We start from the raw sequence: 25,651 nt of genomic DNA on the forward strand, positions 1-25,651 counted from the left end.
TCTTCAGCGGCCGATAATTGTTGTAAAGGGCGTTGATCACTTGATTCACGAGCAAAGACTCAATTACTTCCAGAATGATGTCATGTAGCTGGTATACTGCTGTGTGCGGCATTACCCAACAAACTACTACTGCTACTGCTACTGCTACTGCTACTGCTACTACTACTACTACTGACCGCCTCCGTGGTGTAGTGGTTAGAGCGTCCGCCCGGAGAGCGGAAGGTCGCAGGTTTGATCCCTGACCGCGTCATACCAAAAGACCTTAAAATATGGTACTTGTTGTTCCCTGCCTGGCGCTCGGAATTAATGGGTATAACAAGGGCTGGTCGGCTCGGAGTCAGTATAATGTGTCTGAGTGGGGTATTCATGCTTAACTGCGACATGGTATATCAGTGGGCTAGCACTATAAAACCAGCTTAAGTCTGGGCTAGTACAAGCAGCCGCACATACACATACGCATGCACGTCGTCATATGAGCGAAATATTCTCAAGCACGACGTTAAACCCAATTTCACCTCACCTCACCTCACCTCACTACTACTACTATTATTAAGACTTCTACTACTACTACTACTACTACTACTACTACTACTACTACTACTACTACTACTACCACTCTTACTACTACTGCTACTACTAGTCATAGTAAGACTTCTACTACTCCTACCACTACTACTGCTGCTACTACTGCTACTACCATTACTACTGCCACTACTACTACTAAGGCTTCCAGTACCATTACGACTACCTCTACTACAATGTCCACTATTTCTGATAGACATTGATGTAGGTACTACTACTTCTTCCACTGCAACTGCTACTCCGATCTACTGTAAATAATGTTGGGTGTAACGGAAGCACTGCTACATATATCGTAAAACCCACCTCCATCACTCTCTCAAATTCTTCTTTGAGTGGCATTTTAGAAGTTGGGAAGTACAATATAGAACACACTTTATGGATAACAACTTCTTTTTATTCGTGAGTGCGACATTTCGATACAGATTCTTGTACCGTTGGCAAGCATAATGGAACATGAAGAAGGGGGAAGTATATATATACTGGATATAACAATGTAACAAAGAAAACAACATAATTAACATAATTGGCTAGGCAGAAAGCTGATGAAACCAGAGAGTAGACAAAGGACAGGCGTGGAAGCCAATGATGTACAAATAATAATGAGATGTTTATACAGCAGAGTTTATACAGTAGATACTAAACGCAAGTTCACCGAAGCCATCCACATCAAAAGCCAAAAGCCCACCATCAACCGAGACCAAGGATACTTCATTCCATCCGCTTATGATGCACTCATCCACCCAGCCCAATGTACTGTATAAACTCTGCTGTTGTTATCCATAAAGTTTGTTCTATATTGTACTCTCTCAAATGTTACAATAAGCATAAAAACAGACCACATCTACATTCATCAACGTATAAAGCAAGATCGACTTCATGTTGTGTTAAAAGTGAGTTAATGTTCTTTCTTAGCAGGAAGTTACATCGACAATAAGATGTTTACGACATCTTTACAAACGATTGATCATACTGGTAATAGTCTACTGTTGTGGGAAACGTGTTGATCTGATTGGCAGGTAAACATTAGGGTTGATCCACCTGTCAATACTTACGATAAACACGTCACTATATGACTTTTCGGGGTGCTATAAAAGCAGAGCGTGTTGTCGAAAATAGAGCAGATACTGACGGCTCGCTTCATATAACATCCAGACGAATCACTGTGAGGTAAGTTGGGTTTTGTTTTTGTCTGCAAAAATATATAGCTTATTTTTCTCGCGGTTAATTGATTTGATGCTCCTCAGTTTTGTGGTTTCAGATAGTCGCGAAAAGTGTCCGCACTCAGTTTTGAGTGATGCTATGGTTAGCTATCGATCGGTCTTAAGAAGAGCCCTTTAGCACAAGAACTAACGTCTATAAAGAATCTTTGCTAAATCAGAACAGAATTTTAGATTCCGACTATATCACGAGTAAGAGTTTACAAATCACTATCAAACAGAGATGACACCAGGGAAAGGTGTGCGAATCCTGCACAACCGCAGCGAATACAATCAGTTGCAAACACACGCAAAGGCATGTAAGTTATTCATATGTAAAAATACAGGAACCCACGTGACAAGTCAAAATGGGAAATTGAAAAGAACACCATCAACCTTAACTGATAGTTATACACATTGGTATCACCTGCCGAAAGGAATTCCATTGTGAGAAACGTGTAAAGGGAGTTTAGACATTCTGGTTGGATTAATTCTCTGAAATCAATCAGATTTATTTATTTATGCTATTTTCTCTAATGACATCCAGATCAGATTCGTATTTTTGACGGTCATTGTTTCGATCCATTCATCTTTATTTTATATTCTAAGAAAGAGCCAAACGAATGTATTTTGACTGGCAAATAACACCCATTACAAACAGTATACTTCGTATTGCTAATTCTGAGACATAGGTATTTTTATTAGATAGGCTGCATTTGAAATGGTCTTTGTAGGCATATTCGGTCTTTTCTTTCTCAGTAAAACAACAGGGCTCTTCATGAAGCCCAATATATATGGATCTACAAAAATAGCAACATATCATTAAGTAGGGACATGATCACGTTGGTTAGTTTGTTGCTATATGGCGGCGGTCTGTAAATAATCAAGTCTGGACCAGACAATCAACAGCACAAGCATCGATCTACGCAATAGGGATACGATAACATGTGTCAACAAAGTCAGCGAGCTTGACCACCCGATCCCGTTAGTCGCCTCTTACAACAAGCATGGGTTACTGAAGACCAATTCTAACCAGGATCGTCACGGGTCAACATGATCACGGTATCCTCCAGCTGTATCATCATCTGAGTAGACACATTAGGTCTTTTCCACCTTAGTAAAACAACAGTGATCTTCGTGCCGTCGAAAGTATGTCGATCTACATACCAATATAGGCATCGTATATTCACGGTATTCTCTGGCCGTACTGGTAAACATCTCATGTCATAGAAAAATATGAAAAGCAGGGTTAGATTTCGTCTTCAGCAACCCGAGAGGCGACTAGCGGGATCGGTTGGTCAGGCTCGCCGAAATAGTTGACCCATGTCATCGTATCCATATTGGGTAGATCGATGCTCATTTATGCTCATGACTGGCTTGTCCAGACACGATTATTGACAGACTTTCGCCATATAGCTGTAATAATGATGAGTGCGGCGTTAAACAAGAAACAAACATGTCATAGAAAATGCATTTAATTTCTAGAAACCTCACAATGAACGGAGCTGTCATCATTCTCCTCCTGGCCCTTGTGGCAAGCCCTGTCATCAACGCAACAACACTGTTCCCTCAACTCCTACATCCAAGGCTCCGTTTCCCAGGAGTGTATCCTCGGGCCTACCCTGGCGTTGTTCAACCAGGCCTCCGTCAGGTATTCCCGACCGGGATCTACAGAGAGGATCTGTACGACTACCCATACGGTCAAAGGTCCGTTCTGGGAGGACATTACAGACCAAGTGTGCTGCCTCAGTACCAGCCCATCTACGCTGACCCAAGGGACAGCTACATCTACGATGTGTTTGATACACAAGGTATAGTGTACATATCGGAAACTCATTTGATAAGTATCCTTCTGTTATGGGATTTCGTGGGGCGGTGGGGTAGGCTAGTGGTTAAAGCGTTCTCTCGTCACACCGAAGAACCGGGTTCGCTTCCCCACGTGGGTACAATGTGTGAAGCCCATTTGTGGTGTCCCCCGCCATGATATTGCTGGAATGTTGTTAATATTGGCATAAATACTCATTATGGGTTTCGAACATTCACGAAACATTCCTTACTTTGAAACAAGAATCGATTAATCATCTCACTCACTTATAAACGACAACTTTAGCTTAAAACTTGACCGTCTCAATATTTCTATTGTCTGCAACACCCCTTGATTTCGGTGCGAGTGAACACTGCCGTTCGAAATGATACGATGTCTGAAAACATATTGTCCGACGATGCATCATTTCAATTCATAATTTTGAGGGGGCGGTGGGGTAGCCTAATGGTTAAAGCGTTGGCTCGTCACGCCCAACACCCGGGTTCGAATCCCCACATGGACACAATGTGTGAAGCCCATTTCTGGTGTCCCCCGCCGTGATGTTGCTGGAATATTGCTAAAAGCGGCGTAAAACCAAATTCAGTCAGTCAGTAAGTCTTAATTTTGAGATAAGGTAAGGTTTAAGGTCTTGTTCAAGATAATTGATCATCTTTAACACACACGTATAATGTCCATGCCAGCACCAGTTAAGAATTATATCGGCCAATTGGAACTTGCCCACTGTGGTACGTAGTTTAACGTGGCACAGTGACTCCGATCCCAACCACCCTTGTTTCATATCCTTTAATATCGAGAGCCCGGCACGTTCATACCATCCTCTCCCAGGGATCGGAAACCAACCTTCCCTTCTCCTGACCAACATGGGTACAATGTGTGAAGCAGGTTTCTGGTGTCAACCGTCGTGATATTGATGGAATACTGCTAAAAGCGGCGTTAAACTAAACTCACTCACTTCTCCTGACTGTGGCTCTTTCCACTAGACCACTGACGCTTTTTAGCTATATTCCAGCAATATCACGGCGGAGGCACCAGAAATGGGCCTCACGAATTGTATAAACGTTGGAAATCTAGTTCGGGCCTTGAGGGTAACGAGCGAACACTAACCTCTAGACTATATATCACCATGAAACAACAGCCGATGACATGCATGCGATTGTATTCCATGCATTCGCCCTAAAATGTAAGTTTATTATGTGACTGCACACCCCCTGGCGTATCTCAACGTAGCTTAAGATGTTACTGATATATTCAACAGATTCAAATATACTGAGTCAAAAAAGAAACTTCACAAAATGTAATTTGAAAAATAATGAATAATTTTGCTCTGATGATACATCTATGTATCCGAAATGGGATCCCTATCTTTCGACTCTAGAAAAACGTTAGCAAAACCCACTCAAATCCATCCATTCGTCGTACAAATGACGTTAGTGCCAAATCAGGTTTTGCACGTGCAGTCGATCGCGTGATCTTCGCATCGAAGTTTTCTTCATATGCACGTGTTTGCATTGGCCTCAAGAATTGAAAAAACACTTTTGAACCACAGTTCTAACGGTACTTGAAATGCCACGATGTGCAACGTGAACGTGCCGTTGGCATGTTGCAAGCGGGAAGATCAGTTATTGACGTCGCAAGAGCAATGGGATGCAGCCGTCGTACTGTGTATGACTTGCGAGGTCGTCAACAACAAACTGGCACCACTTCTGATCGCCCAAGGTCGGGTCGTCCACGTGTGACGTCACGAGCAGAAGACCGTCAAATCGTCCTACGTAACCTACGTGACAGATTTCTGCCGGCTACACGAACCAAGGCTGAGATGTTTAGAGGTCGACTGTCCTCACAGACCATTCAAAATCGGTTGCGGGCTGCCAATCTACATTCTCGACGTCCATATTGTGGGCCAATATTGACGCCGTTTCATCAACGTCAACGTCTGCTGTGGGCCCAACGTCAACTCCGATGGACCCAGAGAGACTGGAATCGAGTCGTCTTTAGCGATGAATCTAGGTTTACCCTCAGATTCGCGGACGGCAGGCATAGAGTCTGGAGACGACGTCGTGAACGCTATGCCCAATGTTGTGTACAGGAAGTCGACAGATTCGGGGGCGGAAGCTGCATGGTGTGGGGTGCTTTCTGTGGGAACAACCGTTTCCGACTTCTGGTCATCCGTGGAAACCTCACAGCTGCTGCTTTCCGCGACCAGGTGCTCACCCCTGAACTCGTTCCTTTCATGGCGGCTCATGGCCCAGGTCTACAGTTCCAGCATGATAATGCTCGGCCGCATACCGCGATGTTGACACGAAATTTCCTTCAAAACGCTGGAATCAACGTCATGGACTGGCCATCGAGGTCCCTTGACCTTAATCCAATAGAGCACGTTTGGGATGCACTTGGGAGAAGGCTTCGTGGTCTTAGGAACCAACCTCAGAATTTGCAGGAGCTTGCTCTTGCGCTGCCTTGCAAGAGCAATGGCGCAGAATCCCCAACCACGTGTTCACAAGCATCAGGCAGTCGATGAGGAGACGGTGTTTGGCAGTGGTGAATGCGCTGGGCGGCCATACACGATATTGAACTGAGAAATTTCGCATTTTTATTCTTGTGACTTGACATTCTGTATACCCATGTTTTGGAATGGAACTGATTATGGCACTGTCAGTGTATCGAGTACATCACACAGATCTCAGCAATGAAATAATAACAATTTAACCATCTTACCATCTCTTGTTCTTTTTATAGTGCCCTGCAGAAAGAATTTGAAGTTTCTTTTTGACTCAGTATAGATGCGTCAAAGAGTGTTGATGCTGATTAAACACATTAGCTTAAGTCTCTTGTCCCTTTCACACCCAACTGAGACAGGGAATGGGACTTCTCCAAGGACGTGCTGCACAGTCGAGCAGCCTACTCTATAACCCAGAGTGTCAGAAGGGCTGTGCTCCCGGTGGAGAATCCGGGCACACTCCTGATCTGCGTCCAGAGATCAAGAGGTACCAAACCAAGGGCACCGAGAACAATGGGGAGTACATGACAGTGTTCAACGGATGTACGCGAGTCATTTCACAGACGAATTCGAAGTCTCCATATTTGTCATGCTTTTTCTGAATTTTGCTGATGGCATTGCTGTCAAAAGGGACAGAGAATACAATGAGATGAATGAATTGATTGTCTTTACAAAACAGGACAAGATCGGTTTGTCGTCAGGATTGTTTCGTAGAGTGTATATGGGCCTATTCCAAAGAAGTTGAAAGTCATCAATAATCTTATCATTATCATCATCATTGTTGCAGTGCAACCTTAAATGTTTCAGCTTCCAGACGGGCAGGAGTAGGCCCAGCATCTGCCGCCACCGCAGCCGCCGCTCCAGTTAACGCACCGGCAGGAGTGGCCCTTCCCGTCAGGGTTTAGCTCTGCCTGAATCAGGTTAACGAGTGTGTTATTAAATGTTGGATGTTTTCGAGTTTGTCTTTGTTATCTATATCACAGTGATCGTGTTTAAATAATTTTAGTTGTTTGGTCACGATTACAAAAAAAATTACGTCTGATGCAATTCACCAATTCTGACTCGCATCGTACGTTCCCTGGGATTTAAGCCAGCAATTGCCTTGCCTTTGCATGTGTTGTAAGCAGGACACGCTTGTCTTTTCGCGAACATGGTATCACCACTATTTGACAGTGGGTAACAGTGGTATTTTACACAGCCTGGGTAATTCTGTGCTTACACCTACAGAATATATTTCGAGGCGCGTGTGGCATGTTTGTCAAAGGCACTGCAATTCAATGTGCATTTGGTAATAATATAGTCTTACTATGGTTTTCCAGTGTTAGGAACTAACTGAGTAAATCTTGTTTTACGCCGCTTTTAGCAACATTCCTGCAATATCTCGGCCTGGGACTCCAGAAATGGGCTTCGTACAACGGATCCATGTAGGGAGGACCGCCCATGAAATAACTTAACCGACAAGTGACAAGCAATTGAATTCCCACACCTTCTCCCTAAAATGTAAGGATACCGATATATATATACCCATGTACAAAGACACATGTAACTACTTTAAGCAATATTTGACATAATTTAGGTTATGTTATATGGGCAGCTGATAAATACGCTTCCTTCATACAACCGTTCGTCTCTGATACATTGCTTGAGTGAATGTTATTTTACGTCGCTATCAGTAATAAAATTAGAATAAGTCTTCAGAAACCTCAGTTAGGGAACGGTGCGTGCTTCTTAGAGGAATGGTGTACAACACATGAGGATGAAGTTTCTGACTTATTTTTTAATCCGAGAAGATCCGTGTCAGAATTGATCGTCAGTAACCCACGCTTGTCGTAAGAGGCTGCTAGCAGGATCGGGTGGTCAGGCTCGCACCCTAATTGCGTAGATCGATGATTATGCTTTTGATCACTGGATTGCCTGGTCAACACTCGTTTATTTACAGACCGCCTCCAAATATCTGGAATATTAATAAGTGCAGCATTCAAGAACAAACAAATATTAAACTTGGCCCTGTCATGTTTAAATGATCAAATTGTCGTGCCCAATTGTAGCCATGTGCAATACATCAGATAAACGTTTGCGGCGTTAAACAACAACCAACCAACCAACCACCTTTATAGCAATGTAATTATAGCTCACTGACAATATGCATTGCTGAGTCATTACCCGACAAACTGAAAAATGAAAGTGACTCACGTCATCTTGCCCCGATGCATTCGTAACTTCTCGTCCCTTTCCATAACCTGAAAGTAGACTCGTACCCCTCTCGTAGCCATTTTGTCGAACGTTGCTCTGTCTGAGCGCAAAGCGCAGAGAGAAAGAAATAGTCTAGTCGCCGAACTATTTCAAGGGCGTGTAACTCTAGTTTACTTGGAAAACACACATGGCATCCACGCGAAAGAAATTACCTCAAAGGGTATGTTTAACATGCTTAAATACTTTCCTACGCCATAATGTAAATATATATCCTGGTTATAAAATTCAGGAAACCCAGGAGGACTATGCAATAATTAGAATATACTTGAAGTGTCTGGGAAAAAATTATGCAAGCCGAAATGAAAATTATTTCAAAGACCTATTTAAACCCAATTTCTTCGTTACATACGCGCATTCTGATTGGCTTGGGGAATATTTCTCCCGGACATTGTTACGAGTGTTACGGAAAGGGACGAGTAGTTACGAATGACCCCTATAGGGACAACTCTCCGGGCCTAATGCCTTCTTACGACACCACAACTAAACAGTATTTAGAGCTACATATGTGATACACGTAACTAATATAAAACTATTGTGTGCACCTTTAAGTAGTAAAAAAACTACAGAAAGTGAGTTAAAAGTTTACGTCACAAGGACAATATTTCAGCCAAATATTAATACCAAATATAGATTGAATTTCGAATAAGAAGCCCTTCATCGATGGACAGTATAATAACTAGAATATCACAGATACATTTTAAAAGAAGTTGATACCAATTAAAAGATTACATGATTAATCAACAAGATGATATTAAAATGGGTTATAAATCGCCAGTAAGTAGAGGTACATCACCAAACTAGGAACCATAGGGATTTACAGTACGTTTGCTCTATGCACGGACCCTAGCTGGATTTACATGTGTGAAGTGAACGAAGAGAGTTACACATCCACAAATACAACGGGAATGCGACATTCATACAAGACCATAAGACTTGAGGTTATTAACGCAGACACGGACTACACAACTTAAAACGCAACTACATATAATGAACAGAAGGTTGTGAGCAGAGTTTGTCATTAAATCAACTACTAACCGGTCCGTGGACTTGCGGCATGGACCCGTGAAGATCTGGGTTAGAATCGGTCTTCAGCTAAATATGCTTGTCCTAAGAGGCGACTAACGTGATCGGGTGGTCAGGCTCGCTGACTTGGTTAACACATGTCATCGTACCCAATTGCGTAGATAGATGTTCATGCTGTTGATCACTGGATTATCAGGCTCGATTATTAACAGACCGCCGCCATATTGCTGAGTGAGGCGGTAAACACCAACCAATCAACCAGCCTTGCGGCATGGGGTCGATCACGGAAGTCAGTGACAACTCGGCAGTTAGAATCAAGCCAGTTATAGCAAAACGACATATCTACTGTCACGATATCTATCACTATGTCACACCTGAGTTGTGACTTGTCGTTATTATTAGCTGGTATAGTGGAATGTGGGTTAGGAGTTCTTAAAAGTCTATCATAATATATAGTGAGCTTCCTGACAGATTTCCTTCCGGATATTCCATCAATGGAATTCCATCAACGTAGAAGTGATTCAGCTGAAACAGTATCTTGGTCACGGATTTAGCAAGGAGTAACCGGCTTCCGCTTCAGTTACTATTCATCAGATAGCACGAAGATAAAAAGAAGAAAACATTTTCCGTAAACCTCGGCATTCATAGTCTGGGCTCTTTCTCTGTGAACGCTGAAGATCGGATTACCTTAGTCTCATTAATAATGATTATATACAGTTAAGGATGTATTGTGGTATTCAGTTATTACTAGTACTGTAATTCGATGCACTCCATTAACATAAGTTACTACCAACGGCGTTGAAGGGTGTTCCAAATTCAGTCACCGACTTTTCTGATCGAGACTTGATTATTTGCAGACAAAGATGATAAACTTCGAAGTTTGACAGCGAGTGTGTACATAGCTGCCAATGCGGGTTTCGTTACTTCTTTGTTGATTTAGTTGTGAGTTCAGTTTTACGCCTTAGCAATATTCCAGCAAAATCACGGCGGGGACACCATAAATGGGCTTCACACATTGTACCCATGTGGGTAATCGAACCCGGGTCTTCGTCGTGACGAGCGAACGCTTTAACCACTAGGCTACACCGCCGCCCCGTTGATTTAGTAAGCTCAGGTACCTCATAATGAAATCTCAAGAAACGACATTGGGTATTGATTGGACACAAATAATGTATTTTGTACGTATCCATTTCGAGATGTCTGACATGATTATTCATATACCAAAGACGGCATGACAATACCGTCATATGAAAGTTTGCGCTTGGTGTTCACACTATCAACCAATAGTTTATACTGGAGATCGTTTCGTTACACGGGTGGCCTAGACTACAATATCATAAGCTTTGCATACCGAAGATTAGAATTACGTTCCAGAATATGATTATCGTGTTTTCCTATCCCAGATTCGCCGAGAAAAGATAGCATCATATCCGTGTTCGTGAGTTTCACTAATGCGCTAAACACCTACGAAATCCACCACTTCGGGCTTTCCAACTAGTTCAAGCTTACACGTAATGGAGTAGCAAACATATTGTAGGTAACTGCGTCAAAAGCAATGATCATTATTTGTTTTTTTAAGGAATCTGGTATATCCCATATTTGATGTTTTTTATAATTTAAAATGAAACAATCACGAAATATTTGTTTGATCAGTGTGTAATAGTTGTGATTTGGACCTTAAGTTTTTGCAGTGTTTCAGCGGTCTTTTTCATCCCAGTTACTTTTGGGAATGCTTGCATGTTTTGCGAATTCAGTTTTCAAGTGTGTGTACTTTAATTTCGGCTCTGCAGCTTATGGTAACGCATAATAAACACAAACGGAATGTCTGTTTTCTTACTCATTTATTGTAATGCTTGTGATGTTTCTTGTAATGGCTTCACAAGCCCGTGCCCATCACGACACATGGATCCATTATGCTCAATCTGAAAAATATAATGCATAAACCAGTCAAATCATATACTTTAAATGAAAAATATAGTTACATCAATTTGATGTTTTGGAAATAATGATATAGACAACAATGTGAGTGAGTGAGTATGGTTTTACGCCGCTTTTAGCAATATTCAAGCAATATTCCACGGCGGGGTACACCAGAAATGGGCTTCACACATTGTAGCCATGTGGGGAATCGAACTCGTGTCTTCGGCATGACGAGCGAACGCTGTAACCACTAGGCTACCCCACCGCCCCTATACAACAATGTAATCACAATACATGTATACGTTACATAAAAAAAAATATTTTATTTTGTTGCTACCCACTTGTTGTACGTGTTATAATGGTATTGTTTTCGGTTTAAAGTCGGATGTCAAAAGCTTGAAATAGGGTGAACGAGGTGAAAAGTCATAAAAGATCATAAAGACTAGTGTGTAACATGTTATATTTGGGATTTTTCTTTGATGTCATGTTCCGATAAAATACCACATGTTATCCCATTTGACATTTGTTACTTTCGAAAAGGTAATTGTATAGTCATAATGTTTCAATAAATCACAAAAATATGTCAGGGATATTGCTTTACGTAATGCTTGTGCTCCACAATATATAAATTAATGATTTCGTTTAACCCTGCTTTCGAGATGTCATTCCAGTTATATCAATTTTAAAACATGCCAGCTGAATGTCAGCAAAACGTCCGAAGTGATGGAGGATGGAGACCCAGAGTACGGTGTACATAATCGAAACATAATTGGGACCAAACTGGATTCGAACCCACTTTCATGGCTTCCTGGCGTGCCAACGTGACGCAACTCTGAAGAGCAACTTGCGGCGCCTTAGACGAATGGGACAACCAGTGCTAAAGGAAATAAATTACGCTATCGTCTTTTTCCAAATAAGATTCTATGATACGAATATAACTGACTGAACGGATTATGTATTTCAAGAATAAAATGAGTGAATGTCTGCTTTTAGCAATATTTCACGGCGGGGGACACCAGAAATGGGCTTCAAATATTGTACCCATGTTGGAATTCGAACCCGGGACGGACGAACACTTTAACCACTAGGCTACCCCAAGGACCCCAAGAATGACATGACATGACACAGAAAATAATATATTATGTTACGACAATCTACTTACATCTTCCGTAATAACCAAGTCCACCGAAGTATCCACCGTAGTTATCGTACCCGTAACCATGTCCGCCGTAGCTTCCGTACGTGTTGTACCTGGCGTATCCCCTGTTGCCGGCATAGTCACCGTACTTGTATCCGTAACCGTTTCCCAGAGGACCACCATAACTCTTGTATCCATAGCCGTAGTCAACGGGGTCGTAACTTTTGTAGCCGTAGCTACGGTACCCGATGGCAGAGGCACAGGCCATGGCGGCCATGCATGCGAGAACGGCGAGGACGAGAAGCTTGGCCATTGTAGAGTTCTGAAAATGAAAGTACAGTATGAATGATGAAGGATATGAGATAGCTGCTATTCTATGGTAATAACTACTTTTCTTGTAAGAGTAACTAGTGTGCTTGAAAAGTTATTTTGAAGAAGCGCTAATATCTTATTAGATTTATTTCAACCGAAATTTATTTAATTTAAGGTAATTTTTTAAGGTTTCATAACAAAAAATCAACAAAGATTGTAAATGTTTAAAACGATCTTAAAAAGTACTAAAAGAATCATGCTGTCCGACTCTGAGAATGTATTGTATCCTCCCAATGTATACTTCAATTTGTATTTATGTCGTTTTTAAACAATATTTCAGTTATACAACGGCATGTCTGCTTACGGTGGTAGTAAAACCCATGGAGACACAAGTCTTAGGCTTCTACTAATTTGCTGAAAATAATAAACACTGCTATAGTCAAACAAAGCAATAGAGCTGTGACGATATATCGTAGTATCGATAATCGCGATACTTTGTCTGACAATAAATATATCGATACTTTTTTTCGTATCGTGATATGTATCGTTGACCTTAAAATTGTGATTTTTCACTAGAAATTGACGGTTATGTCAAAATTTGAAAGTTACTTGTATCAAAATACACCTTTTAAAGAAAATAACTAAAGATAGCATATCGTGATAAGCATCGTATCGAATCGTATCGTTCGAAGATATGGCGATACTTATCGCATCTTGAAATTTCTGTATGGTCACACCTCTACAAAGCAAGTATCGCAATGCTAACGAATATGGGATTCGAACCACGACCATGGTCCATATAGGAACGAACCATTGCATATCTGATCGCTGTAAAATATAATTACTCACTTAGCTACCAATGCTTCTGATCCCAATTTAATTTCCATAATCCCGAGTTGCATGTTCTAACCGGTTTAAAGTCAAATCTAACATTCATATTGAGCAACAGCAACAAAATATTTGAAAACAAATATGCAATATGTGTTTGTGATAGGCACCAACAGTTCAACAGGGGCGAGAAATTGTTCAATCTCAAGATCAAATTTTTGTTGGGGAAAGAAAATGCATTTCAACATTGAGGATTACATTAGTATCAACGAAAGAATGACCCTAAGAATTTGTTTCCGACACATTTTTTCAGACATACATTCTGTCCATATAAACATTGAAGGAATTGAAATCTGAATCGCAATTTCTCAGGGAACAAATTTAAAACAAAATGGAAGGGCTCACACCTTCACATCTGTTAATAGAAAGTGTAATCCAAAATATATAATTTGTTACATTTGACTACTTCATTAAAGGCTTAGCGTTGTTGTTATAGAATTATACCAATTGTTATGAGTTTATCGCTCAGCATCAAACAGTTGCACATAAAAGTTAAAACTAATGTTATTTATCAACACAGTTAAATCAGTTTCCTACTGTCAGTCTTAAATCGCCAAATGCGGGTAAAATACGACTACTTACCGGTTACGAGAAGCGACGATTGACCTGTGACTAAAACACTTATCATTCCCTTATATACAGTCATTTTACAATGTCCATCGTAATAAGACGCTAGTCCAATATTTTATCAAAACATACAAAACAAACTATCATGAATTTACATATTGTAAGAATAAATCCCAAAACGATGTCCTAGTGTCAATTAATGCCTGAAACCACCTTAGTACCACAACCTTTTCACTTCAGACAAACATTCAAGAGCATTTAGTTTCAAACCGGTATTAGGAAAACGATCAAGCAAATAGGAGAAAGGGTGATGCATAGCAGTGGTCAAATATTGAATGTTAATTAGCTCGTGGTGGTCATAATCGTCCATCAATGTATCGTCAACACTGTGTAACTATTTAATGATGGAAATCGAACGTGAGAAGGCGGGTTTGGAGATATTTAGCTGATCAAATAGAACCCGTCAACACGCATAGATCAACACTAATGTCACCTTAATGCAATAATGACAGGGCTGTCGGTCAAGGGTCAGACATTTGTATGGTGTCTGGCGCGGTCATCCTGCTCTGTCGTGTTTGGTTAAATGTGCAAATGTCATCGGTTAGTAATTAAGGTGGTGGATCTGAAATTTTCAGATGTTTTGGTGTTCAGCATTATGTAAAAAAATGAACAGGTTGAATTAACGGTTTTGATTATTATGTATTGATGTACATATCGTGCGCATAATATACACGTCCTATGTGTTAATGGATGAATTAATGGTGGTGCTGCGTAAATTTTATTTTTAATTTTAATTTACGTGTGAAAACAAAATTAACAACAACCATGCATCAAGTTCCAGATGGGGCAGTGGGGTAGGTGTGTGGTTCTATTGCCCATGTGGGTACAATGTTTGAATCACATTTCTCGTTGACCTCGACGTGACATTGCTGGAATGGTACTAAAAGCGACTCAAAACCACACTCACTCACTAACTCACTCACGGTTATGACTTACTCAGTGAAAGAACAATGGGGAACGTTCTATGGATATACACCTTCTTTGTTATTAATATGAGCTAGGTTTCAGTGTAGCTACTAACACCGTTATCAAGTGATATCACTCGATGAATCACACACACTCTCACTCGTAATTATCGATGCACGCTAAAACTTAAAGATGTCTCTGTCGTGAGTATCGTAATTCATATCTTGGGAAACGTTTCTGTCGTCCGTATATCGTAAAGGTCTCCCGCCAAGGCTCTGTTTGCCATATCATTTGTTTGTTTTGTTCATATTAAATCCCACTAACAGATTAAATGCAATTTCCTGTCACACAAGTAGACATTGTTGTGACATAATGCAGTTTATATACTCATAACTTTATGTCATTCGAACAACAAGGTTAAAAGGGTGTAATAATATTCTAACAGTTTTGAATGAATGAGTTCAAGTTGACTCAAGCGCCTGTCCACGGAGCGGGTGGTACGATTTTCCGCCGGCGTGATACTTAAAGACGCTAAAGTATGGCACTTTTTGTTACCCTGCCTGGAGTTCAACATTTAGTAGACAAAACAAGGTCTAGCTGTATATTCTGTATACTGTGACTGAGTATCGAAATTAACAGGATACCCAGCATGGGCTTACCCTATGACACAGGCTTTAGTCCGGGCTGGTACAAGCAGACACACCCACGCACGCACCCACACACGCAGATACACACATTCCTCACGTATAACCAATGCCTTTGATATACTGAATTGTTTACAGACCGCGGTAACATATCCTGAATAGTATCGACTGGGGGATTTAGGGATTAAGCAACAACCACCGAACCACTCAAAGTTTATAGATATCTTTAATGGATCTGTTTACGAAATGAAATTTACATTTTAGATATTTGATAAAATACAAGATGAAGAGTAATTCATAAAGAATGTTTGATATTCTATAATAAAGAGAGAGAGAGAGAGAGAGAGAGAGAGAGAGAGAGAGAGAGAGAGAGAGAGAGAGAGAGACAGAGACAGAGAGAGAGAGAGACAGAGAGAGACAGAGGGACAGAGACAGAGAGAGAGAGGTTGTTTGAATTACACCGACGGCCTGGGTTTCAGACACGGCAGCAATTAATTACCTTCTCACATTGCCAGTATTCACCAAACCGTGCAACATGTATCTATTTCAGGCCAAATTTTTACCGTCTTTCTCCAGCCCCGAACTGGGATTCCGGAATATGACATGACAAAATTTTAAACTTCTAAGAATGCTGAAAGTAGAACTATTTTGACAATCGTGATCCATGTCCTATGTTGCTAAATAAAAACAAGGATCTTCCAAATGTAAATGTACTGAAGACTATTTATGGCTAGGAACGCATAGTGTATATCAGCATATATGTATGACGTATATATGACAAAGGAAGGTAGTCTGGACATGACAGCAGTGGAGTTTCTGACCATCCTTTGTGAAATGCCCGAGTAGGTCAATCAGCTCTCAATCTACATAACGCAATGACCTCATGTGATAAAGATATCAGTATCTGATTCTAATTTGATCTTTCTTAACTCTGCTAAATTGATCCAATATGAGTTTACTATTCATTGCCTCATTGCGAGAATCAAACTGACTTAGTAAATTAAATGCTAACCGAAACAACAATAACAGGCATTTTTCATTTTGAAAAGAATGTTGATGATGAAATCCCACAAATACTTCATCATCAAACATTTATGAAATCACACAAATACTTCTTCATGAAGCATATACGAAATCACACAAATACTGTATCATAGAGCACGTATTAAATCCAAAAAATACTTTATCAGTAAGTATTTATGAAATCACACAAATACTGTATCATTAAGCACACATGCAATCCCACAAATACTTCATCATTAAGCACACATGAAATCACACATCATTAAGCACATATGGAATCCCACAAGTGCTTCTTCATTAAGCATATACGAAATCACACAAATACTTCATCATAAAGCATGTATGAAATCACATAATACTTCATCAGTAAGCGTTTATGAAATCACAGTAATACTTCATGATTAAGCACATATGAAATCCCACAAATGCTTCATTATTAGGCATATATGAAATCTAACACAAATCATTAATCATCCTGTTCAACAGTTACTTCATCATTAACATATTAACTGACACAAATACTTCATCATCCTGTTCAAATATTACAGGAACATTACAGGGACATTTCTGTTCCATTCATGCATTACATGAATTAGTTAAAGCCACATTAGTAGATTTGCGCATGTGCAGATATACACACGTGTTTACATGTAAATTATACTACGTGTTCACATGAAAACAATAGGACTATTAAGGTATATACCGTATGTATATCTTGGAAAGAGTGTTTGTTTATCGGAGAGGTATGAGAAGAGAAATGCCTCATTAATTGAGTTCATCTTTACTTATTGGTCTGACAAATGAACGATGACACGATAAAATGCATGTCGATACATTTTAGTATAAAATGTTATCAATTTCTTAACTAGATATCTTCTGCATTATGCTTTGGATTGCAATCATTCCACACGTGTGCATTTTTAGCAAGCGTTCACATTACATCTACATACAGTGCACATTTGCACATGTGTAAATTTACCTTTGCACCTGCTCCAGACCACATGCAAATGTGCTCCTGGTGTAAAAATACACACGTGAGTCACTCAGTCACTGAACTCGTTCACATAACATGACTACAAGTGTATGTACATCTGTGTACAAATATACAAATATGTACACATATAGGTGCCTGTGAATGGAGTATAAGCTAACATAGCTTTTGATAAACTTCCGTGATAAAACCAGCTGAACGTAGAACTGACGACAAATTAAACATGCAAATATACAAACGTGTGTTTATGTATAGGTGCCTGTGAATGGAGTATAAGCTAACATAGCTTTTGATAAACTTCCGTGATAAAACCAGCTGAACGTAGAACTGACGACAAATTAAACATGCAAATATACAAACGTGTGTTTATGTATAGGTGCCTGTGAATGGAGTATAAGCTAACATAGCTTTTGATAAACTTCCGTGATAAAACCAGCTGAACGTAGAACTGACGACAAATTAAACATGCAAATATACAAACGTGTGTTTATGTATAGGTGCCTGTGAATGGAGTATAAGATAACATAGCTTTTGATAAACTTCCGTGATAAAACCAGCTGAACGTAGAACTGACGACAAATTAAACATGCAAATATACAAACGTGTGTTTATGTATAGGTGCCTGTGAATGGAGTATAAGATAACATAGCTATTGATAAACGTCCGTGATAAAACCAGCTGAACGTAGAACTGACGACAAATTAAACATGCAAATATACAAAGGCCTGTGTATGTATAGGTGCCTGTGAATGGAGTATAAGGTAACATAGCTTTTGATAAACTTCCGTGATAAAACAAGCTGAACGCATAACTGACGACAAATTAAACATGCAAATATACAAAGGCCTGTGTATGTATAGGTGCCTGTGAATGAAGTATAAGATAACATGGCTATTGATAAACTCCCGTGATGAATACGCTCAACGTAGAGCTGACGACACTAAACAATCATGGGCCATTCTAAAGCGAAACAAGCATCCGTCGAATGTAAATGTAGGAGAATCAGAGTATTTCCGGCTAATAACGCATGGTTAGTTGTCGCTATTTATAATCTGATATTTTAAAAAAGGAATGCATACAGGGCATGTTAGCAGATTCCGACTTTACTGCGTGAAAATCCCCTTCTAGGACAAACGGTGGTCAGGTGAGTTCACACGTCGTTTAAATGATAACATATATAGTTATGGTAGTTGGGTACTTTCTTCAGGGAACAGTTACCGGATAGTAGCATGCAAATAGTTGAATATCTTGGGGTCATGTAGCTTTTAGTTGCATGACCTACCAAAACGTTAAACGTGTGTTGTAGTTCGATAAAGGTGTACTGACATGGAGATGCTGTAGTTACACCCGTTATTGTAGCTATGTGTACTACAAATACGGGGTTCCTGGGGTTCGTGTAAGAATACAGTTGTTGTAGCTTCCTTGAATAATAGAGGCATTGTTGTAGCTATGGAGATGTTGTAGTTACATCCGTTATTGTAGCTATGTGTACTACAAATACGGGTTCCTGGGGTTCGTGTAAGAATACAGTTGTTGTAGCTTCCTTGAATAATAGAGGCATTGTTGTAGCTATGGAGATGTTGTAGTTACATCCGTTATTGTAGCTATGTGTGTACTGCATGTATGGGGTATCTGGGGTTCGTGTAAGACTAGAGCTATTGTAACTTCCTTAAATAATAGAGGCATTGTTGTAGCTATGGAGATGTTGTAGTTACATCCGCTATTGTAGCTATGTGTGTACTGCATGTACGGGGTATCTGGGGTTCGTGTAAGACTAGAGCTATTGTAACTTCCTTAAATAATAGAGGCATTGTTGCAGCTATGGAGATGTTGTAGTTAGCTCAGGTATCTCATAATGAAATCTCAAGAAACGACATTGGGTATTGATTAGACACAAATAATGTATTTGTACGTATCCATTTCGAGATGTCTGACATGATTATTCATATACCAAATACGGCATGACAATACCGTCATATGAAAGTTTGCGCTTGGTGTTCACACTATCAACCAATAGTTTTTACTGGAGATCGTTTCGTTACACGGGTGGCCTAGACTACAATATCATAAGCTTTGCATACCGAAGATTAGAATTACGTTCCAGAATATGATTATCGTGTTTTCCGATCCCAGATTCGCCGAGAAAATATAGCATCATGTCCGTGTTCGTGAGTTTCACTAATGCGCTAAACACCTACGAAATCCACCACTTCGGGCTTTCCAACTAGTTCAAGCTTACACGCAATGTAGCAAACATATTGTAGGTAACTGCGTCAAAAGCAATGATCATTATTTGTTTTTTTAAGGAATCTTGTATATCCCATATTTGATGTTGTTTATAATTTAAAATGAAACAATCACAAAATATTTATTCCATGGCTAGGTGTTTGATCAGTGTGTAATAGTTGTGTTTTGAACCTTAAGGTTTTGCAGTGTTTCGGCGGTCTTTTTCATCCCAGAATGCTTGCATGTTTTGCGAATTCAGTTTTCAAGTGTGTACTTTAATTTCATCGGCTCTGCAGCTTATGATAACGCATAATAAACACAAACGGAATGTCTGTTCTCTTACTCGTTTATTGTAATGCTTGTGATGTTTCTTGTAATGGCTTCACAAGCCCGTCCCCATCACGACACATGGATCCATTATGCTCAATCTGAAAAATATAATGCATAAACCAGACAAATCATATACATTAAATGAAAAATGTAGTTACATCAATGTTTTGGAAATATTGATATATACAACAATGTGAGTGAGTATGGTTTTACGCCGCTTTTAGCAATATTCCAGAAATACCACGCCGGAGACACCAGAAATGGGCTTCACACATTGTAGCCATGTGGGGGAATCGAACCCGGGTCTTCGCCATGACGAGCGAACGCTTTAACCACTGGGCTACCCCACCGCCCCTGTACAACAATGCAATCACAATATATGTATACGTTGCATAAAAAAATATATTTTATTTTGTTGCTTCCCAGTTGTACGTGTTATAATGGTATTGTTTTCGGTTTAAAGTCGGATGTCAAAAGCTTGAAATAGGGTGAACGAGGTGAAAAGTCCTAAAAGATCATAAAGACTAGTGCGTAACATGTTATATTTGGGATTATTCTTTGATGTCATGCTCCGATATAATAACACATGTTATCCAATTTGACATATGTTACTTTCGAAAAGGTATTGTATAGTCATAAAGTTTCAATAAATCACAAAAATATGTCAGGGATATAGCTTTACGTAATGCTTGTGCTCCACAATATATAAATTAATGATTTCGTTTAACCCTGCTTTCGAGATGTCATTCCAGTTATATCAATTTTTAAACATGCCAGCTGAATGTCAGCAAAACGTCCGAAGTGATGGAGGATGGAGACCCAGAGTACGGTGTACTTAATCGAAACATAATTGGGACCAAACTGGATTCCAACCCACTTTCATGGCTGAAGAGCAACTTGCGGCGCCTTAGACGAATGGGACAACCAGTGCTAAAGGAAATAAATTACGCTATCGTCTTTTTCCAAATAAGATTCTATGATACGAATATAACTGACTGAACGGATTATGTAATTCAAGAATAAAATGAGTGAATGTCTGCTTTTAGCAATATTTCACGGCGGGGGACACCAGAAATGGGCTTCAAATAGTGTACCCATGTTGGAATTCGAACCCGGGACGGACGAACACTTTAACCACTAGGCTACCCCAAGGACCCCAAGAATGACATGACATGACACAGAAAATAATATATTATGTTACGACAATCTACTTACATCTTCCGTAATAACCAAGTCCACCGAAGTATCCACCGTAGTTATCGTACCCGTAACCATGTCCGCCGTAGCTTCCGTACGTGTTGTACCTGGCGTATCCCCTTTTGCCGGCATAGTCACCGTACTTGTATCCGTAACCGTTTCCCAGAGGACCACCATAACTCTTGTATCCATAGCCGTAGTCAACGGGGTCGTAACTTTTGTAGCCGTAGCTACGGTACCCGATGGCAGAGGCACAGGCCATGGCGGCCATGCATACGAGAACGGCGAGGACGAGAAGCTTGGCCATTGTAGAGTTCTGAAAATGAAAGTACAGTATGAATGATGAAGGATCTGAGATAGCTGCTATTCTATGGTAATAACTACTTTTCTAGTAAGAGTAATTAGTGTGCTTGAAAAGTTATTTTGAAGAAGCGCTAATATCTTATTAGACTTATTTCAACCGAAATTTATTTAATTTTAAGGTAATTTTTTAAGGTTTCATAACAAAAAACCCCAAATATTGTACATGTTTAAAACGATCTTCAAAAGTACTAAAAGAATCATGCTGTCCGACTCTGAGAATGTATTGTATCCTCCCAATGTATACTTCTATTTGTATTTATGTCGTTTTTTAACAATATTTCAGTTATACAACGGCATGTCTGCTTACGGTGGTAGTAAAACCCATGGAGACACAAGTCTTAGGCTTCTACTAATGTGCTGAAAAAAATAAACACGGCAATTGTCATACAAAGCAAGTATGGCAATGCTAACGAATATGGGATTCGAACCACGACCATGGTCCATATAGGAACGAACCATTGCATATCTGATCTCTGTAAAATATAATTACTCACTTAGCTACCAATGCTTCTGATCCCAATTTAATTTCCAAAATCCCGAGTTGCATGTTCTAACCGGTTTAAAGTCAAATTTAACATTCATATTAAGCAACAGCAAAAAAATATTTGAAAACAAATATGCAATATGTGTTTGTGATAGGCGCCAACGGTTCAACAGGGGCGAGAAATTGTTCAATCTCAAGATCAAATTTTTGTTGGGGAAAGAAAATGCATTTCAACATTGAGGATTACATTAGTTTCAACGAAATAATGACCCTAAGAATTTGTTTCCGACACATTTTTTCAGACATACATCCTGTCCATATAAACATTGAAGGAATTGAAATCTGAATCGCAATAGCTCAGGGAACAAATTTAAAACAAAATGGAAGGGTTCACGCCCTCACATCTGTTGATAGAAAGTGTAATCCAAAATATATAATTTTTTACATTTGACTACTTCATTAAAGGCTTAGCGTTGTTGTTATAGAATTATACCAATTATCATGAATTTATTGCTCAGCATCAAACAGTTGCACATAAAAGTTAAAACTAATGTTATTTATCAAAACAGTTAAATCAGTTTCCTACTGTCAGTCTTAAATCGCCAAAATGCGGGTAAAATACGACTACTTACCGGTTACGAGAAGCGACGATTGACCTGTGATTAAAACACTTATCATTCCCTTATATACAATCATTTTACAATGTCCATCGTAATAAGACGCTAGTCCAATATTTTATCAAAACATACAAAACAAACTATCATGAATTTACATATTGTAAGAATAAATCCCAAAACGATGTCCTAGTGTCAATTAATGCCTGAAACCACCTTAGTACCACAACCTTTTCACTTCAGACAAACATTCAAGTGCATTTAGTTTCAAACCGGTATTAGAAAAACGATCAAGCAAATAGGAGAAAGGGTGATGCATAGCAGTGGTCAAATATTGAATGTTAATTAACTCGTGGTGGTTTTGAAGTTGAGCATTATGTAAAAAAAATGAACAGATTGAATTAACGGTTCTGATTATTATGTATTGATGTACATATCGTGCGTGTAATATACACGTCCTGTGTGTTAACGGATGAATTAATGGTGGTGCTGAGTAAATTTAATTTTAATTTTAATTTTAATTTTGTAGCATTATTTATATTGTCATATCATACGTGTAAAACCAAAAAAACAAAAAACATGCATCAAGTTCCAGATGGGGCAGTGGGGTAGGTGTGTGGTTCTATTGCCCATGTGGGTACACATTTCTCGTTGACCTCGACGTGACATTGCTGGAATGGTACTAAAAGCGACTCAAAACCACACTCACTCACTAACTCACTCACGGTTATGACTTACTCAGTGAAAGAACAATGGGGAACGTTCTATGGATATACACCTTTTTTGTTATTAATATGAGCGAGGTTTCAGTGTAGCTACTAACACCGTTATCAAGTGATGTCACTCGATGAATCACACACACTCTCACTCGTAATTATCGATGCACGCTAAAACTTAAAGATGTCTCTGTCGTGTGTCGTAATTCATATCTTGGGAAACGTTTCTGTCGTCCGTATATCGTAAAGGTCTCCCGCCAAGGCTCTGTTTGCCATATCATTTGTTTGTTTTGTTCATATTAAATCCCACTAACAGATAAAATGCTATTTCCTGTCACACAAGTAGACATTGTTGTGACATAATGCAGTTTATATACTCATAACTTTATGTCATTCGAACAACAAGGTTAAAAGGGTGTTATAATATTCTAACAGTTTTGAATGAATGAGTTCAAGTTGACTCAAGCGCCTGTCCACGGAGCGGGTGGTACGATTTTCCGCCGGCGGGATACCAGGGAGACTATATAAGAGAGTGTCCCTGGTGATACTAAAAGACATGCACTTTTTGTTACCCTGCCTGGAGTTCAACGTTTAGTGGACAAAACAAGGACTAGCTGTATATTCTGTATACTGTGACTAAGTATCGAAATTAATATAATACCCAGCAGGGGCTTACCCTATGACACAGGCTTTAGTCCGGGCTGGTACAAGCAGCCACACCCACGCACGCACCCACACACGCAGATACACACATTCCTCACGTATAACCAATGCCTTTGATATACTGAATTGTTTACAGACCGCGGTAGCATATCCTGAATAGTATCGACTGCGGGATTTAGGGATTAAGCAACAACCACCGAACCACTCAAAGTTTATAGTTATCTTTAATGGATCTGTTTACGAAATGGACATTTTCATTTTGGATATTTGATCAAATACAAGATGAAGAGTAATTCATAAAGAATGTTTTAATTCTGTAATCTTGTTGTGGCTCATTTGTCAAGAGAGAGAGAGCGAGAGAGAGAGAGAGAGAGAGAGAGAGAGAGAGAGAGAGAGAGAGAGAGAGAGAGAGAGAGAGAGAGAGAGAGAGAGAGAGAGAGAGAGAGAGAGAAGTTGTTTGAATTACACCGACAGCCTGGGTTTCAGACACGGCAGCAATTAATTACATACTCACATTGTCAGTACTCACCAAATCGTGCAGCATATAAATAATCTATCAGGGCAAATTACCGTCTTTCTCCAGCCCCGAACTGGGATTCCGGAATATGACATGACAATATTAACTTCTAAGAACGCTGAAAGTAGAACTATTTTGACAATCGTCATCCATGTCCTATGTTGCTAAATAAAAACAAGGATCTTCCAAATGTAAATGTACTGAAGACTATTTATGGCTAGGAACGCACAGCGTCTATCAGCATATATTTATGACGTATATATGACAAAGGAAGGTAGTCTGGACATGACAGCAGTGGAGTTTCTGACCATCCTTTGTGAAATGCCCGAGTAGGTCAATCAGCTCTCAATCTACATTACGCAATGACCTCATGTGATAAAGATATCAGTAGGCTCGTCTGATTTGATCTTTCTTAACTCTGCTAAATTGATCCAACATTAGTGTACTATTCATTGCCTTATTGCAAGAATCAAACTGGCTTAGTGAAATAAATGCTAACCGAAACAACAATAACAGGCATTTTTCATTTTAAAGAGAATGTTGAATGATGACATCCCGCAAATACTTCATCATCAAACATTTATGAAATCACACAAATACTTCTTCATTAAGCATATACGAAATCACACAAATACTTCATCATAAAGCACGTATGAAATCCCATAAAAACATCGTCATTAAAGCATATATGAAATCCCACAAATACGGTATCATAA

At 39.6% G+C, this 25,651-nt stretch overlaps 3 protein-coding genes across 3 annotated transcripts; 1 reads left to right on the forward strand and 2 right to left on the reverse strand.

Moving 5' to 3' along the window:
- The first annotated feature begins 3,267 nt into the window (after positions 1-3,267).
- On the forward strand, positions 3,268-7,054 carry LOC124279467. The gene is made up of 2 exons (XM_046715287.1): positions 3,268-3,589; positions 6,908-7,054. The coding sequence occupies exons 1-2, from the start codon at positions 3,274-3,276 to the stop codon at positions 7,003-7,005; spliced, it is 414 nt and encodes a 137-aa protein (XP_046571243.1). The 5' UTR covers positions 3,268-3,273; the 3' UTR covers positions 7,006-7,054.
- Positions 7,055-11,202: 4,148 nt separating this feature from the next.
- On the reverse strand, positions 11,203-14,241 carry LOC124279463 (neuropeptide-like protein 31). Its single transcript, XM_046715285.1, has 3 exons — positions 14,217-14,241; positions 12,459-12,756; positions 11,203-11,298 (listed from the first exon to the last, which is right to left on the reverse strand). The coding sequence occupies exons 2-3, from the start codon at positions 12,745-12,747 to the stop codon at positions 11,294-11,296; spliced, it is 294 nt and encodes a 97-aa protein (XP_046571241.1). The 5' UTR covers positions 12,748-12,756; positions 14,217-14,241; the 3' UTR covers positions 11,203-11,293.
- Positions 14,242-20,383: 6,142 nt separating this feature from the next.
- LOC124279464 (neuropeptide-like protein 31) lies at positions 20,384-21,900 on the reverse strand. The gene is made up of 2 exons (XM_046715286.1): positions 21,597-21,900; positions 20,384-20,479 (listed from the first exon to the last, which is right to left on the reverse strand). The coding sequence occupies exons 1-2, from the start codon at positions 21,883-21,885 to the stop codon at positions 20,475-20,477; spliced, it is 294 nt and encodes a 97-aa protein (XP_046571242.1). The 5' UTR covers positions 21,886-21,900; the 3' UTR covers positions 20,384-20,474.
- Between the last annotated feature and the right edge of the window lie 3,751 nt (positions 21,901-25,651).

The sequence above is a fragment of the Haliotis rubra genome, unplaced genomic scaffold (genome assembly GCF_003918875.1).
Source record: "Haliotis rubra isolate DU_JTF1 unplaced genomic scaffold, ASM391887v1 Scf250, whole genome shotgun sequence".
NCBI classification, from domain to species: Eukaryota; Metazoa; Mollusca; class Gastropoda; order Lepetellida; family Haliotidae; genus Haliotis; species Haliotis rubra.

Coding starts and splice junctions, on each gene's coding strand:
- LOC124279467 (XM_046715287.1), top strand. CDS start 3,274: ATGAACGGAGCTGTCATCATTCTCCTCCTGGCCCTTGTGGCAAGCCCT. Junction 3,590..6,907: donor CGATGTGTTTGATACACAAG/GTATAGTGTACA, acceptor TAAATGTTTCAG/CTTCCAGACGGGCAGGAGTA.
- LOC124279463 (XM_046715285.1), bottom strand. CDS start 12,747: ATGGCCAAGCTTCTCGTCCTCGCCGTTCTCGCATGCATGGCCGCCATG.
- LOC124279464 (XM_046715286.1), bottom strand. CDS start 21,885: ATGGCCAAGCTTCTCGTCCTCGCCGTTCTCGTATGCATGGCCGCCATG.